General features: G+C 42.4%; 1 protein-coding gene across 1 annotated transcript in view; it reads left to right on the top strand.

The window, feature by feature from the left end:
* The window catches only part of pio (zona pellucida domain-containing protein piopio), a 47751-nt gene extending 28984 nt beyond the window's left edge, over positions 1-18767 (top strand). The window contains exons 5-9 of the mRNA XM_017906068.1: positions 16349-16516; positions 16781-16986; positions 17441-17603; positions 17761-17946; positions 18071-18767. Coding sequence (XP_017761557.1) covers positions 16349-16516; positions 16781-16986; positions 17441-17603; positions 17761-17946; positions 18071-18274 — 927 coding nt within the window. The 3' untranslated portion in view covers positions 18275-18767. The remainder of the gene's footprint in view (positions 1-16348; positions 16517-16780; positions 16987-17440; positions 17604-17760; positions 17947-18070) is intronic.
* Positions 18768-18773: the final 6 nt, after the last annotated feature.

Genomic DNA, 18773 nt, shown 5'->3' with positions numbered 1-18773 from the left:
TGCCGAAGGGAACAATTTGTCTCGTAAGAAGAACGCGGCATGGCTAGCTCACACAGAACGTCGAAGAAGGTGAGCAGAGTCTTTGACCTCCCCGTACCGCTGATTCCTGGTGATCGTTGTGGGCGTTAAAGGGACTGTGGGCAGTTTCTCGACATCCTGGACGATACTGATCCCCGTCTGCTCGCTTCCATGGATCGTAAAGTGAACAGTTTTATGGGATGACGGTGCTTTCGCGGACCATTACAACGAAGCACAGATACTTGTTTCACTGCTCTGTCGATACGCCGCGCCTGATAGGAATATCAATTTAGAGTGCAAACGAAGGTAAAGTTTAAACTACAGTATTTTGCAATCGACTTTGTTTCCAAAGTATTAAAATACTCCTACTATGTAGATAAAGTGCGTAATGGGTTTGTTTTACGTACGTCTAGGGTAAACCTTGACGATTCTCGGGAACAATGATTCACGGGTTTGCAAGGTAACGGGACACAGCGTTAAAATGGCTCTGAACGAAACGGCGACCTAATATGGCCAAGCTGGGCCAATGTTTTCGTTGCTTACGCAATCGTTTCCATGTAGCAATTTCTTCGCATGTTGGTCCACTTCTTCGTTACGTAACGTGCTGAAAACAGGTAACCAACTTCTTTGTGAACCACGTCGAGTGCATCTTGATATTTTACCCGCTATAAGCTTCGGCAATCTTCGGCAAGAGGATGACCAGCATATTTCGGGAAAGAACTGGTTTTTCTTGTAGAATACTTTCTGCAGCCGACTCGAATCCGTTTGCAGAGAAGCGGCAAGAGAGATAATTTGATTAGGTAATTTTTAATGGAAACGCTCGAACAGAGTGACCAGAATCTTCCACGAGTTGATGTAACCGCGAGCGTTTCGCAAACTGATCCGTGGAAGGCTAAACCCGGCATCGGATGTTCGCACAAGCATACAAATAACACCGCTGCCAGCTTGCGTTACTCATTAATGGCATCATATCTCTATTTGCACTGACTTCCCTATTCCATTTATACATCTTGCCTGGGTAAATAGAACATCCTACAACCTCGAAGTTGAACAGTTGAACTAAGTCATTTTCCTAGAAAACTGCGTGTCGTCATAAAATGTTAGTCTTCCATTGCTAGAAAATGGTCCAACGATTTTACAATTAATTAAACTGTTATGAAATTACCATTTGCTCCGGTCATCTTGTATATTTTTTATTAAGCTATATCTTTGAATTTCATTTCATCCTTTCGTCGGAGAAACTGAGTTTTTAATTAATTCGGATCCCCTTTCTCAGAAAGTCTTCTTCAAAGTAACATACGAGACAACTTTCGTAGAACTCATCTTTCGAAAGTTCCCTCATGCATAATTCGATATGGAATCGCGAATAAAGTTTGAAAGGTAGCTGAACACTACAATTTGTTTTTTTTTTATGTGCTCGCAAAAGGTTGCCATCTCTTTCGGCTATGCGTCCAACAGGATAGGTCCTTAAAACGACCATCGTGAGTGGGACGACACCTCGTGGGTAGCCAGCGATGCCCACGCACCACTCGTAAAAGTAAAAGTCTACGATCGATTCTTTCCTTTGTAATTCTACGTATTTGCCTCTGCATTCGTGTTGTTTAGATACCGGTGCATCTTGCAAACGCTGAACACGTTTCAACAAATTCCGGCTTGGCGAATAGTTTAAACAAATGGACGTGCGATGCGTACAGTATTAAGAGAAAATCCGTGATGTGAAGAAGTTTCCAAAATTCTATGAGTTTAAACACCTTGCGATTCGCTTTCACATTTACTTAATCTTCTGGGAATGGACTGAACGTTTTCGCTTTGCTTTGCTTCTAATTTGCATAAACTTCGTCATGCAACGATTAGCTTCAGTTTTACCTCTCCATTCCATACTGTCGAGGTTGCGTTTAGCATTTTACGAACATTAACTCATTTATATTCGCTGGAGACGAGTATCTCGAAATCGCCGAACAGTAGGGAAACGATTTAAATCGGTCAGTCGTCTTTCGAAATCGATTAGCTTTCGTTCACGACAACGTCATGAACTTTCGATGATATTACGTAAACGTATACGCATAATTTCTTCGATGAAACACGTGCAACTGCAAAATTGAAATAAGTCATTAATTAAAATATGAATTAAAATTTTGAGTCTAATCTATTAGTTATTATTTTGTCAACCTTAAGGGATAAAGAAGTATCGACGGGAGCAGGCATGGATAATTTTACGCCACGTCACGTAACGAAATTACACCGAATGAAATTTCACCATGGGGTAGACTGCAATTACATGCTTCACGCTCTCAAACTGAGTCAGACTGTAGGGTAAGAACCGCATGCTTGAAAAAAGTGAGAGGTAGCAAAGCTTGACATTACGTTGTGGTAAGGTGAACAAGATTTTAAGAAAGATTTTTGCAATTCGAAAATACTACGGGTACCTCTTCGATGATGTCTTCGGCATAAAGAACGTAGGACTGCATAATAATATTTTAACATAAATGTTTAAACGACTCATAAATTAATTACAACGTGCATAGAAGTAAAAATAAAAATGATTCCTCGTTATAGAAAATGTATGTTCTATATGCACACTTTTAATGAGTGATTGGTTAGACATTTGAGGACGTACACGTTCTTCCTAACGAAATGGTTAAACGCCAACTGAATCAAACGTTTTTGATAATATCGTTGATAAATGGGCTATGAATTAATCATTCATCATCCTGATGAAATTGGCTATCAGTCTTGCTCTTTCCCGATGTATCCTGCAATGAAGAATGTGTGCAAATGAAACCAGAGCCTCTAGATACGAATGGAACGGATGAGTTAACAAAAATGTGGACTATACGGCATTCGGTAAAACGACAAGAAGTTTAATAAGAGCAACAAAAGCTGTTTCGACAGCTGCAGTAAATCGTAAGATGGGTAGCTTCACCGGTATCCAGTTCTAAGTAGTCTGTTGCTATACGGCATCCTTGACGATGGCCTTGCGGATACATAGTTGCAATGCATGTGTAAGACGATAGAGGTTCGTAAGCGGGTACACTGCATACAGTTAGCGTTACATTAAATCGCCAGAAATTCGCATTCCGAGAATCACTGGTTGGTTAAAGTACAACCTGTTGGTAATTTTTCATTCGTTTAATTGACACATATAGATGTAGAACTGGCTCCCTCATTGGGGAAAGGAAGAAAAGAAGAAAAGAAGAAAATAGGAAAGACTACGATACCTTTAGCTTATAGATATACTTTCAATTTTGTTCGCGCACCAAGCGCTTTCTAATGAAAGGTGAATTGAAATATGCGTCTCCTCGGATGGAACCGAGAAAAATATCAAGCAGCCTGTTCCAAAGTTAACCGTGGAGATTTATGAAACGAAACGAATGGATGTCGATAGACGAATATTTGCATAGTCACTCCTTTCATACATGTGTGCCGAAATGCTAGGGAATCCTTGAACCTGCACGGACGAACTCCATAGCGTCGTTCAGTCTGTTTTTCAACCGATGGAAATATACATTCCATTTCAACCGGTATTTTCAGGTGCATCAATGGTGAAAAACAATTGCATTTTCACTGAATCGAAAAGCAGAGTAAGTTTCCCAAACGTAATTCAGATTACTCAACATCAAGATAGTGGTTTTTCATTTTCCTGTCGGCACTCATTTACCGGTTTTTTCGCTCGCCTATGAAGTGTTTCAAGTAACTGATTATCGAATGAATTGAAACTGGAAATGCATACCTCGCATGAGCCAGTAGAGTTTAATCCTTGAAGCACTCTACTGCCATTAAGGAAGACCATTCGATTTTTTGGTTATCGGTCGGGAGCTTGTACCGATTATCTTTCTCCAGTACCGATGCTTTGGGATGAAGAATAGCCTATAATGCTTTTTTCGATGGAAAAATTCAAGATACATTCGTTTTCAGCGTGGCAGGTGGCGCGTCCTTCTGTATCTACCATTAACCGAGCAAATGTTGCCCTTGCCAGGCAGATAGCACGGTCGAAGTGGATAATATCTTTCTAGTAGCTAGGTGTAACCACCGGTTACACAAAGAGGGATACACCATTGCACTCCTCGAAGCCCAATTACATCGTAAAATCCGTAGCCCAAGGCTTGTAAATTGCACGCGGGCTTTACTTCGCCAACCTTTTGCCAAACGACAGTCCTCTTCTTTTTCTTCCTCGATTCAGCCCCCCTAGGATACAACGTCTCCAGAATGTCGCAAATTTGTCTATCAAGTAATTTCCAGTTTTACAGCTGTCTTTAATCGATAGTGATTTAATGCTTGAACAATACCGTAAGGCGAAGAAATCAGTAGGAAGCGGAACACATTATCCATTTAATAGAACCTGTTTGACCAGGTTTAATAGAATTGGTGGAGTTATTTTAAAATTGAAATGTTTGCCTATTTTTTTATTTTTTGTCTTTTTTTTTTGAAAGGGAATTTTAGTTTGCATCTCAGATTAACGAGGTTACTCGCGAAAAATGTAAAGAATCCACTATTTCATGCAAGGGGTGGTCGTAAGAAAGACTGGCCTCCCAACGTCCAAGGTGGTCATCATGCGATTATCCATACTTGCCAAGTGCCTTTGGTACGTAAGAATTAATGGTCGACTTTCACCTCTTTCGTTTCGTCTGAAACGACTCACGACTTCTTTACTCCCTTTGGCACCAACGACAACTTCTCTTTCGACACACTGGTTTCCTGTCCGAGAATCTCGATATTAAGGCATCCAATCTTATGAATTGCTCATCGAATCTAACAATTCCTGCGTAATATATTATCTTAGAATTTGACTTCTTCAATTTTAATACGAAATGTTCACTTGTAATGTATCCATCGAACACACAGGTCTCTTTATATATGATTCTTCAGACTTTGAAAGCTAAGTTCTAACGCCATCTTGATTTCTATCCAGGAATAGAATAACTAAAGCGTTAAATTATTCAAAAATTTTTAATTGGGAATCAGCTTTCCAGATGAATCGGTGGGCACCAATCCCTTCAAGGCCGGTCGTCTGGCAGCGCCGTGCAGTTAAGTGGTATAATGGCGGCCAGGCTGCTTCGACAAAAAAGAACACGGGAATTTTAATGTCCGCCAGAGCTTCTCTGTTACGCCGTATTACCCTTCAAATAGAAACACCGTTACGTCACCCGTTATATTTTCTCGATGCCCTCGACACGCTCCTCCGGTATTATCAGTTCGCTGTATTGCGAATAATCGACCAAAGAAAAAAATGGCTGGTCGAGAAGCTACGACTTCCTGGACTCGTTTCGACAATCATTTCGACGAACATCTCGATACAGGAAACTTTCAGAAGCTCTTCAAGGATGAAACACGATACCCGAGAATTTTTCTCTCCGGTAAAGGATAAGTCGCCGATGAATACTTTTGAGGGAGGGGAATGGATGAGAACCTCTGGCAAGTGTATGCAGCGGCTGAAGCCTTCTAGGGTCGAAGAAGAAGCTGCATATTTCTTGCCCACACAGTGGAATGGATCAGGCCGCCGGTGGTGGTAGGACGTTCGGTCAGAATGCTTCGTCAAATGGTCTATTGTTCGCAATTTCAGGCCCTTTCGAGTTAAACTGGTACTCTGCTTGTTAACGCGACCACTACCGACATCGCAACATGGAATTAGTATAAAAATCATCCTCGATGTCGGTGTATTTCGAATAATAATGCGTTAGAACCTGTAGTCCGCTTATGGCTCGGGAAGCCCCCTCTCATGAAATATTCCAACCTCTTGTAGTATAATGCTTGTTCGTGGATTCTATAAAGAATAAGACAATACTGATTCCTTCGACCACCCTTTGGATGGTGAAACGAACAAGAAACGAGACAAGTAATAATCATACGATCTTTCCTTGTAAAGAAAGAAATTTTTTGAATTCTTAGAGGCTGCAAATTAATTTTCAACGATTGAGGGTTAACTACGAGAAGGCGTGCCCGTGAGAACCACTGACAAACACAGAGGAGAATAGCGATAGTATTGAATCAAGGTACAGGTCCTCCAACCTCGTTGACCTCTGACTGAGGGCGAGCAGCCATATCTGCTGGCCAGTTTTTCAGGCTGAGGACGCTCGGAACGCTGGCAAGGATACGGCACAACTTCACCCGGAGACCGGTCTCTCATCGTCTCCTCTTTTGCTGAAGACACTTGCCATCTTTATTCCGCGTCGAAGAAACCTCTACTGTCTTCCCTTCTAGTCTCGACGAGACGCCACAGCCTGATCCACTGGACAATGCTGGCGCCCAAGTATCGACGACCCCGAACACCCAGAGGTCGTCGCACCACGATTATCCGGATAACCCTAAACATCGACCAATTTCTCCTCGACAATCTACTGCTTTTATCTTCTCACTATAATGGCTGTCTTTACACCACAGTCATTTGTTTTGGGGCGAACTCTTAAACTCTCGAAAATTCGTGATTTTGTTAACCAAGTTGAAGTCAATTTGATTCACTTTGCTTCTTCTTCCTTCTGTAAGCGAACGACTTATTAATTCAGATTTAATCGCATAGTAACGCTATGTACCGTTAGGTTATAAAGATTTGCTTGTATAATTTTATACCTGGAAGTAATTGAAATAATCGAGTCCCTGTGAATTCCCTGCTCATGGTTTCAAAGCCGAGGCATGCACCCGCCAGTTTGTGGGAGGAAGAATTAATTGCGAGTAACATAACATCGAATCATGAGGTTGTAAGTATGGTTCATGATATATTCCTTCCGGCATCTTCAGTGGACCCTATAAAATCATTCTGTTTTAAAATTGATATCAGCGGATCGCATATAATCAGAGAACCGGATCTTTGAGAAATGAGTGGATCGGGTTCTCCAGTGTTATTCTTCGATATTCATGAATCGCACGCGTGGATCACGAAATCCGGTGGATCAACGACTACCCTGCGATTATAAGCTTCTTCTAAACTGCAACAAAGGACAGCCGAACGACACGTTGATTAAGTTATACCTTGGTGACCGGGCTGGCAAGGATTTATGTTCGATTCTAACCGACGAAGGACTCGTAAATCCAGACGGAATCTTCCTCCTTGATTATTCAGTAGTTCGATGTCCACAGGAAGTCGACGATCCACGGTAGAGTCAGCTACTTTCTGTGAACAATCGTACAAATAGTCGCACGATCGAGGTTAGAGTATTCTCAAACTAAATGATGCCTTCGAGCAGCTCGCACTGAGAAATAAAATAAAAAATAAGTCGTAAAGAACAACTTAAAAATTTCGACTTCAATTTCCTGCTATTTCAAAATTTCATCATCCCTGATATTTTCCCATTCTTTTAACAGAGAAACATTTTGTCCAGTAAAGATTCCATAAATTCTCTTACAAAGTTATTTTCAAACTTAAATAGAAATACGAAGATAACAGTTTACAGTACTTTCGTGTACGACAAAAAGAAGGATACGTTTTCTTAAGCGACGACGTAGTTGGATACGTGCTAGAGCAAATTAAACGAGGCGTATTCTCGCGAAGAGGAACGAAATCGTACGAGACAGGATATTAAAGGAAGAAAATGGAGGAAGCTGAACAGACAAGAAGAAAGCAGTCTAGCGACAACGTTGAAATCACTTCTCGGCGTTCCTGCGTCATTAACTCGCCCCTCAAGAAGACACTCTTCTCTGCCCTTATTTTCTTTCTTTACTTCGTTAACCCGTCGTCTATTTGCCCTTCGCCTACGATCACCTTCCGCGTTGTACACGGACGCTGCTTTCTTCTCAGAAAGAAGAAGCTCGAGATGATTGAACAGCATCCATAGGAAGAAGATCGTACCGGTAGATCGTATCTTACTCCCGGAAACTCGGTCCAGGATTAATCTCAACGTTGCGCAGGAACTTTGCTATCGGTGAATAATTATTCCATGGATCCGGTTCTTTGCTTTCGAGATACTTCTTTTTTTAAACCATGCGAACGCACGCTAATCGCCAGTTATTTCCACCGTTGAACACGAAACTACATGCTTCCTCTGAACACGGAGATGCTGGAGTGTCTGGTTTTTCCCGTTTGCTACCCAAACATTTTGCGAAATTGCGAAGCAGTTTCAACAGAGTTTATTTCCTGGAATATTTGGCAAACTCTGCATCCTGTTATCCAACGTGAAGAACTGAAAAGAGAAAAGAAGGAGTTGATAAAACAAGTTGTTTTGAATTTGGAGGACAATCTTGTCGCCAGGCGGAGGACTCGATTTCTTTAGAAAGGCGAGGTCCAAGGCCATAGGGGGAGGTCAGAATCGCGATTACCTTTTAAATGAAACCCACCCACGCGAGAATATCTGTTTTGGACCGTCTCGCCTACTCCGACCAGGATTTCGACTTTCACCTACTGATTAGAATTAATTCTCTTCGACCACAAGGATACATCCTTGCGCCCACATACCTCAAAATGACTCACTTCGCAGGAAAGATATAATTTATATTCGACGAATCCACCAGCTTTGATCATCGACTAAAAGGTTTACTATACAAGCCTTGAATCGATATGAAAACTTGGTGGTTCGTTCGAAAGAAAAATAGGTAGATGTTAAGCAACGAATTGGCAGGAATCTCATTGGATCGTTGACAACCGATTAATTAAATTCAGTTCTTAAACCGTGAAATCACCGGTATACGCACTTTCAAATACTCCTTCGACACTTACTTCGATGTACCAGTTGAACAGCGTTTCACCGCCAGAGAATTAATTTTACCAATACCTTGTAAATTTCTTGAGTCACTCGTTTTGCTCGAGGTACTAAACGAGCAATCTGGTTTATAAAACGAATTGCCTGCATCACCCGTTGGAAGAGGCTAAGAGATATTACATAAGAGGCAGTGAAGACTCATATAGATGATCTGGTCGTGTTTCCCAGCACTCTTTTATGTCATTGCAGGTGTCACGTACGTCGTGCATTATGTTACTTCTCATTGTCACGCGTTCCGCGAACACACTTCGAATTTCATTGACACACTTCGGGAAACTGCAGTTCGAGGTGTGTGGTCGGACATATCGATGTGCCCCATTCAGCCTCGTAACAATCAAATTTTTAGTACGCGAACAATAGTATTACGATTTGTCACATTTTTTCTGTTTCAAGGCTTTAATTAATCGCTATGAATCCAACTTACAGTCTCGATGAATAACATTCCATTAAGTCAGAATAGAATTCGATTATCCAAATGCTTTGATCATCGTGTCATTTCATTATCCATGCCCTTTAATTTCTCGTTCTTCTACTTCTGGATATAATTGCGTCGATAGTGATCTCTATGAGACTAAGAGTATTTATCCATCGAAGAAGAAGCTCCAAGATTAGTACCATTAAAGTAACAGACCATGATCTCGATGTTCGTCATCAACTATATTTCCTGTATGAAGACTCCTGCTAGGTTCCACTATTATTTCTCATTATTCGTAATCGCAGATCTTGTCCGGTTGTACGAAACGTGACGTAATTATTGTAGAACTACAAAGAGAAAAAATTAAATAGCTAATTAAAAGGTAGCTAGAATAGTAGAATAATACAAGAATCCTTGTCGCGCAAGTTGGTATTCAGCGCTTGAAATTGCAGCGTCGCAACATCTATCTTTTCTTTTTCTTATGGCGTTTATGAATGAGTGTTTCCGATGCAACAAAGGCCCACACACGGAATGAATAGAAAATATTGACAAAAGAAATTGTTTCGTGCACCCTACTCCGCTCCCTTCGTCATCGAGCTATCGTGTACACGCAGTATGACATCATCGGTTGCAGACTCGACTCTCGCGTAAACTGCGTCAGAATTATTTATAGCGACGACCCATCCGTCGAAACTGTAACTGTACTTTCATCCATTTGAGAAATCAAAGCATCCACATTGAAGAGACAAGAGACATCCGATGATCCACTCATGCCACTGTCGAGAGATCTTGTTTCTTTCCTCTCTGAAATCATAAAAAATGAAGCAATTAGTACGGTCGCATAAATGACAGGACGTTGAAGCGATTAACTGCGCAAGAAATCTAGTTATACGAGTTAATAAATCAGATATCGGGATCGAAGAGTCTTGTTCACTTAAAATCGTCAAAAATCAGCATAGACCAAGCGACTAAGCTAAGAGACGGGTGAACAGGAAATGTTAGCGAGCGTTCAACGTACACAGTCAAGGGAATCCAGTCAGCTGGAGAGCAACGAAGATCGTGTTTACAAGGATTACAGTTCCTAGCGCGTGGCGTAAGACGTGGTGCAGCCGTAGACGCCGGCGCAGCTGCAGCTGCAGTCGCAGCCTGAACTGACCGGACGTCGAACCCGAGAAATGCTCTAGCCTGCTAGATGTATCGTAATAAGTAGACAAAGTAGCCCACGGGCAGGGCGAATCCAGGGAGGATGAGCTACTCGCACATTTGCATACGTCTGTGTTCCAACACCGGCAGATTCTTCAAGTTTTATCGACTTCTACGCCCCACTTGCGATATCTCTTGCAGCACAGTCAGGACAGAAGAGCACTCGTTTCCTTCCTCTCTTTTTCGCGAAGAAAACGGTACGCTTAACGTGAGACCTGGATGCTGTATGAGAGCCTCGATATATCGAGATGCACATCTCAAGATTCGCGTGCATCAGTCACACCCACGTGCATTCCGAGGATACTGCACGGCTTCCCCGTGGCTAATCGAAGGAACGAGCCACGGAAATAACAACTTCTCCTGGATGTTACGTAAATTCTGGCTAATAAGATCTCCCGTAGGTTAGAGACGGAATTAATATCCGCCGTCGTGGGTGAATATAAATCTCTGACAAGGATCACGCTCCGGTGTTTACGTGTGCATGCTCGCGTGCATTCTCTGGCGTGCTATCTTGCAGTGTTGGCTTTACGTGAAACGCTTAATGCGCTCAAAAAAAACGTGCGTTTAACGCCTAGCCGCATCACTTCGCGACTTTCTTCACGGCGGTTGGAAGAAACCTTCCAACTTGGCAGAAAATCAAATGGTATAACGGATATCTCCGAGGGAGCTTCGTTGTTTTATACGTGTCATTAATATGCAACGTTGCAGCAGACGCAGTGGAGTTGGGGCGAAGAAGAGCCAAACGTTGATCTTCGAAAGGCGAATTGCTTCTGGCATACATTTTATTTTCTTCATTGTTATCTCAGCAACGATAAATACTTGCAACCTCTATATGACTTCTCGATGTTGCACTATCGTTCGGCCAGGTCGCTATTAAAATTATTCTAATTGCGAGTATAGAACACGATAAATATTACCAGGGAGGATTGAAAGCACCGCAGGTGAGAAAGTCATAGGGACGTTTAATAGTAATAATTAAGAGGCGGTGGTGATGAGTCAGCTGATAGTTCATTTGCATAAAACCCCCGGCTACCGTAGCACCTTCGTGCCAGGAGCCAAAAGGTGTACATCCATGACCCATTCGACGTAATAAACATGCTATCTCCCCATGGCCTCGACAACGAATTTTTCTATCAGGTACGAACGTCCGACGATGAAGGGACAAGATAATGAATAATAATTCACGTTTACAATGTCTCGCGTGATCAAAAATCCTCGCACTACGCTTTCATTAAATTCCACGATAAAATGTGTTATTACGAGACACGCGAAGATCTTCTGCATTCCCAAAATTCCCTTCACAGGATCGAACTAGGGACATATTTGCCCCGTGAGCAACGTCTTATCGAAGTTGCATACGAAGCAATTAAATTATCTCGCTCCGCTATTCGCAAGATGATAACGACCCTGCAAGCATTCTGAAAATATCAGATATGCATGCATCGAATATGGCGTGTCTTCGAAACATCTAGAAGGGATCGCACGCAAAACAACTTTTAGTGTACCGGGTCTCGAAGATCGTCGCATTGGGTGGTCGATCATGCGGAAATGGAGAGCCTAATGGCTCGCTTAAACTTTGTCTTTACGCGACTAACAATAATTCGATTAGCCTTCAACGTTTCCCCTTGATAGTCACGTTTCCCGTAAAGATACCCATTCAATATTCCTATCTAGATAGAGATTGAATTTCTGAATAGCTCGAACATGGTATTCATCCGTGAATCATTTTATGAGTACCTTTCGTGCGAGTTCGGTAGATCCCCGAAGAAACCGGGATGGATGTAGGATCATCGAGGAAATCAATGCAATAACCGATGGGTATACGTGACTCTGCAAGAAGGGAATACCGTGGATGCCTTGCGGTCTGATAACTTCTCATCCAGCATCGCGACGATGGAATTCAACTCCTGTCATTCCTGTTGCCACGTCACTTGACCGAGGCCTTGCCTTGCGTTAAACCACGGCCAACGGTATACGGAGAGGATAGTTTTGAAGAATTTTTGAACCGTTAGAGCACGTAGCGAGAGAACAATGCTTCAGTCTCCACGATGGAAACGGAACGACGTATGATAGGTGCAACGGTACTTTATAATAAATTTCCACTTTCGGTCAATCCAGCATGCGTTCGAATTCGCGTTCTCGTGGTTTGGCATCTCGTGTTTTACGACGGTCAAAGTGGGTGTTGCCTGCTGAAGACAGACCTAACTCACGAACGTCGCTATTTGCTCTGGCCAAGAAATAGTTAGCTTCGATGTTACTGGATTACAAAAACTGCGAGCGAAGTAACCGTGGTTTGAATTTCATCCATACCAAAGAAATTTCATAGCGGTTTCAAACGGAATTCCCATGAGTAGCAAAATTCTCCTTCGTCCAGTCATCCTTCAAAGTATTAGATATCCTCGAGGTTGCACAATAAGTAAAACGATGCCGAAATAATAGTACGTGATTCGTGCGAAATAGTCTCTAATCCTAGCTATTAACATCGATTCTTGCTGTACAGCACACGTTACACGTTCATCATGGCTGTTTGTGCAAAGGCATCGGCAATCCGTGACCACGTCCGTTTCAAAGATCCTCTCGGGTTCGCGTTCGTTTTGCTCCTTTTCCGCTTCCTTTTCATCCATCTCCACTGTAACCCTCCCGTTCCCTTCTTCTGCCCCTATCTTCACGTATAAAGGCATGCACACGCAAGCAGCCCCTCTCTCTACTCGTACGTGTTCGTGTAAACGTGCGATTCCTCGAGCCTGCCGGACTCGTTCGTGTAGGTGGACTTCTCACATCGGCGACCTCGAAAACTTCCAACATCTCCTCCAGGATGTACACCAAGCGGCTGAGACGAATCGTAGGGAGACTAAAGGCCACACCGAGTCGAATATATTAGGCTCTTTCGACAGACTTCTTTCGTCGGCCGCTAATTGATGGCTCTCCCGTGATCCTTTCCTCAGAGAATACCCGCATTCTACGGGATCTATTATCTCCTTACGCACACGGCAAACGTTACCTTTGTGTTTGCAACTGTTTTGCACGGAAGAATTTGAAATTTCTTGGGTAGAATAATAAACATTGTTTTGTTCCTTTATTTTGAACTAGTGCTGTTCGAATAGGTGAGGGTAGCTTTAGATGAGGGTAGCCATATACAAAACCTTCGAAGAAAGGAGTTAAATATCAATGATGAACCAAGCAAAATAAGCAAAGATGAAAATCAATAGCAATAGACTGTTGCGTAACGATGAAGGTCGGATTAATTCAAGATACTTATGAGCTTATCCTAAGTGCAATCTAGGTGCAATGAGCACCTAATCGTAATTTAGTTTATTATAGGCACATTCGTTACATAGGTATTGATTTTCGATAATGATACTCACAATTTGTGGTAATACGAATCCAAGCATACGTGCTACATCACCGATCCTCAAAAATCACCGACATCGCCGACATCCTTCGACATCCACGCGATTTCCAGCTACCCACGAACTAACTAAACGAGTCTTCGAAGAATCTATTTACGTCGAAGAAACCAATAGCCATGGCTGGAAATCGTAAAAAGGAACACAGTCACGCGTTATAAAGAGCTGCATAACTCTACAAAACCGAGCTTCAGGAATTCTCCATCCAGATAACACAGACGGAAGATCACAGTCGAGGCGAACCGCAAAAAAATGTGTCTGGGAGAATACGAAATCGCAAAAATCCCTCACGTTCACCGGGGTGGTCTATACCATAAGGGAATACAATCCTAAAAAACGATTGAACATCGAGGGTCTTTTTGCGTCGAGTTAGATTCAAGTGAGGATCGTGTGACAACACGGTGAGCCTACCTTTAGGGTGTGGTGTGCACCGCGAGAAATCATGGTCATGCCTGTAAATAGAGTACACGAGGGGTCTCCGATCGGTTCTGTCCTGGCCATAAAAGCGGTGCCCCTTCGTTGCTAGGTAGGTGTGAAACGTAAAGTCAGCGATCTGACGAGGCTCGGGCCGATGCACTGCAGATTGCAAGTATCCTTGCTGAGGTCGGACGCCGAGCTTCGTCGAAGGTCGTTGCCTGCTCGATATACACGGTGTACCTTGAGAATTTTCGCGCAGCCTCCGTTCCGTGGACGTTCTCCTCTCTCCTTGATGCAGAAAGTACTGAACTTCGAGGGGAAAGGCGGATATGTAGCCTGCCGAAGTACTCTGTTAATCTCTTTGAAAGGATCCGTGCACATCTTTTTCTGCTTTCATTTTGTTTACTTGTCCACAGTATCTTGCCAACTTAGGGTTTGGTCTTGGAAGGGGAATGCGTTCACCAAGCATTCTCAAATAGTTTTTCTCTTTTTCGTAAATCTTTTATAGATTTATTTCTGCTCGTATATTTCCACATTAAAGACCATTCATTTTTTTGACACGAGTCTGTAAGAACTACCATACTTTATAAAACAGAGACCAGGTCGTTTCGTATATTAAGTAACCGCGACTACACGGTTTAATTGAATTCTTCGATTAAGCGCTAATACCCTTCACAAGATACGATCATCTTCGTTTTTTCAATTAACTCGTATCGTTCTGCATGTTGTCGCGATATCAGACCATTTTTATTACACTTTGTCAGCGGTTTAATAATCCGACAAGAAGAAGATAAAACAGAGGGAGGACAATTAATTCGTGTTACGTTAACACGTTAACGATGATAATGATATCGCGTCGCGAACGACGAACACGATCTGAAACTTCTCGGAAGATTCTACCAAGGTGGTGATTCTTGCTTTGCAATTCTGCTAGGAAGGACGAAGCATTCTTAACATCGTAAACCGTACTTATGCATCATTTTTTCGAATTATCTTATTCTATAAGCTAATGATAATAATCAATTCGTCGTAAATTCTCATCGTTCGTTTCTCTTTTGGACAAGAATGACCTCACTGTTAAATTGAAATCAATGCATGCAGTAACGATATTATTTTTATGCGAACTTTTTAAGCTTTCTTCATGGCTTGCTCGATCGCTATGGTGCGAGGGGTAGCTAGGCAAACACATAATCGCAACTGAAACGCCCACAGATAATTGTCTCTGTTCTCTAAGAACGATCATCGTCGTCGTTTGATTACACTTATTGTCCGTCATTGCAGCAGGAAGCTTTGATTGCGAATTACTCTCATTAGAGGCGATTATCGTTCGTATTAATGGTAATGATCCGACAGCCAGCATGCATGAATGCGCCAAAAAGAATTAATCGACCTGGAAAATTAAATGGTTGGAAGTAGTAACGGATTACAAATGAAAGAAAAGATTTAAAACAAAGGAAACAGCCTACCTACCGTGAACTTTAAAACATTCTTTATACATTTTGCGATCAGTTCTTTTGATCGTGTGTCATGTAGCACCATTCAGAATATCGAGGGAACTAATAAGTAATCAATTTCACTTGGTTCATGGTACACGAAAGGGAAACGTGCTGGCATGGCGGCGAAGTGGACGTGGTCGAGGGAAGAAATGACGAAGCTGCTCCTTTCTCGGCAGTATAAACGAACGTGACGAAGAATCGGCGAGGAGAGAAGGCGAGGAGCGAATGGTCCGGTTTTTGCTAGCAGGGTGCAAGGACAGACGGATTGCTCGGAGGACTGAAAGTCCAAGGGAACGTGATCGGCGTCACAGCAACGATTACCGCGGCCGAAACGCTCGTAAACGAGAACTGCAACAGCCACACCGAAACCCGCCTCTACACACGCGTTCTTGCTCGCTTGTTCAAACAACGAACGAAACGATCTACAATGGTACAGTGTAGAAAGGGGTACAGATAAGAATCACTTAGTATGGTGTGACTTGATTTACTTTATGTGCCTGATATTGTAAAAAAGGCGTCTCGTAGTGATTCAGCGTGATCTAGGCATGTAGCTGAAGCTGAGCATGTCTATGGACTGAGCTACTTCAAATAGACAAATCGTAATTTTGATAAGATCAAAGACATTGGGACTAAAATATTTTACTATGTAAGAATAAAGTTATTCGTAAGAATGTAATGTAAGAAAATCGTGCAACTTTGTTCTAGGACGACGGCGGTATCGAATACTTCAATACAATAGTGGTACAACCACACCTGAAGCTGGTCACGAACCAGGGCAGAGGTTTTCATGTGAGATGTCGATACCAGACGCGAGACAAAGTAGTAACGAACGATCATACCCACGTAGCCATGCTGCAGTCCCTACCGCTCCAGGTAACGATGCCATTTTCCCTCAAATTTTATATCTAATAAGTGTTTATCTGATTATTGCTATAAACTCTAATAGAGCCCAAGTTACAGCAATATCAAACGTAATGCTTGATTATGGTATTCAGGATGAGTCTATTTTCTAATTTAGTACAAGACGTAGGTAACCTTTTTCCCTTCTTGGCAAAAAAGAATCGTGCAATCGAGGAACGAAAGATCAAGGAACGTTCCGTAGATGAATAATAAATTGCGTTTTACGTCTCTCGACAGGCAACAGCTCCTATGCCAGGATGCACGATGAAGATCTTCAGCGGAGATCCAACGAGGCATCAAGTGGCGGAAAACGTGAAGATCGGAGACCCTCTGACCTTGGTCATTAGCATCGACAAACAGGAAATGTTCGGCTTGAAGATCTCCGACTGCCTGGTGCGCGATGGCCTAGGATGGGGAGAGCAGAGGCTTATAAACGACGAGGGGTAATTTTATCTTGCATATACTGAAGCAAAAATTATGTCTTCCAACTTAATTCGTTTCTTTTACTTTATTCTATCCACGGAGATGTTTAATAATAGACAGGAAAGCGGCCGTAAGAACAATTCTTCGGCATGCATTCAGGTACAAATAAATTGCTCGCGTCAGAGCATACGATGAATTATTCAAGGTTCGGAATTCAGGGTACAAAGCGGGTCGGTTCACTGACTTCTTTTCATAAGCAAATCAGCTGATCCAACCAACAGGTTGCACGCACACTTTCCCTCTCGACTTGCTCGTATAACTCAGAGCCAGTCAAATTTCTGGTGTTTACGATAGAGTTCACAATAAAACGCTTTCTTATTGATCGATTTCCATGGAATAATTTCTGCGTGGATAAAACAAGTATGAAAAGTTTCTTACGTGATAACACCTACCTAAAGTGCGCTTTTATTGCAGCTGCCCAGTTGACGGCGAAATCATGGGACAGTTCACGTACAACGAGGATAAAACAGAGGCAAAGGTGAACTTCCAAGCACACAAGTTCCCCTATACAGCCAGTGTCTATTATCAGTGTAACGTGAGATTATGCGTGAAACACGGTGGAGGATGCAGCAATACGGTAAACAAATATTTTAGTATCGAAGTTCAAGTTCTAAATAATAGCTTCGAAAGATAAGAAAGAACTGTTGCACTGCGTAAAGATTCGAAGAGTAGAATCCCACGAAGAGTCATTTGGAGAGTTTCCAAAAGTGATCATCAATATTCTACTGTTGCAGCCACCGGCGTGTAATTTGGTATCCAGACGACGCAGGGACACTGCTAACGATAATACAGTGAAAGGTGTCGAAGGCTTGGACGGAGGAACGCCAGCTACCATCGAGGTTTATAGCGGACTTTATGTGAACGAAGCCTCGGACATTGGCTCCAAGTCGGACTTCACCGATGATGTCTTCAGAGAAAGGGTAAGTTCATTGATATTCCTCTCCTTCATCGACTTCTCGATAGAAGAATCATAATTCCTAGAAGAAAAAAATTTAATCAATGCGAAGGAAGATAACTGAGCTTGACTTCAACTTACATTTACAGACTATTGATGATCCCAACAGCATCTGCATATCGCAAAGGAGCTTCGCCATCGGCATCGCGATCGCGGGTCTGATCCTCATGCTGGCGGTAGTCGCGGCCATTTTGGTACTGTTGGCCAAGAGGCGACACAAGAGCGTTTCGACGACGGGTTCGTCCATATATAGCGGACCTTACACGAACACTGCATACAGTCACAGCAGCTAAGTTCATCTGAACCTCGATATCCTGAAACAAACGAGGGATTCGAATAAGAAACTCTAGCTACATGGTAGTGAAGCGATCGAAAAGTCGACCAATCAGTGTTACGAATATCGAGAAAGGAAATCTTTCCAATTCTTTCCAGTTTTACGACAGCCTCGATATATTGAGGCGTAGAGAATTTAGGTGGATTACACGAGATTTTGCTCAACTGCCGATGCTATTATTGTTTCTTCGAGGAAATAGCTCAGAACCTAAAGGGTCCTAACACGTGATCGAACGTGCTGGATTATTTCTGCTGCTTTATTCAGAGATATTTATCATTTCTTGCCATCAACCTGATAACTCATTTAACAACTGCCCCTTCGGTACATCGTTGTGAAATTATTCATAGAAGCACGTGTTAGGACTTAAGCAGTTTTAGAGAAATCCTAGCCTAGCCCGACAACTTGAAACGAATCGATACGAATCCTTAGGATTAACTTTAATATATACATTATATTAT

This window comes from Eufriesea mexicana, unplaced genomic scaffold, assembly GCF_001483705.2.
Source record: "Eufriesea mexicana isolate 0111107269 unplaced genomic scaffold, ASM148370v2 scaffold5018, whole genome shotgun sequence".
Taxonomy (NCBI): domain Eukaryota; kingdom Metazoa; phylum Arthropoda; class Insecta; order Hymenoptera; family Apidae; genus Eufriesea; species Eufriesea mexicana.
This window is presented reverse-complemented; position numbering and strand designations above follow the sequence as displayed.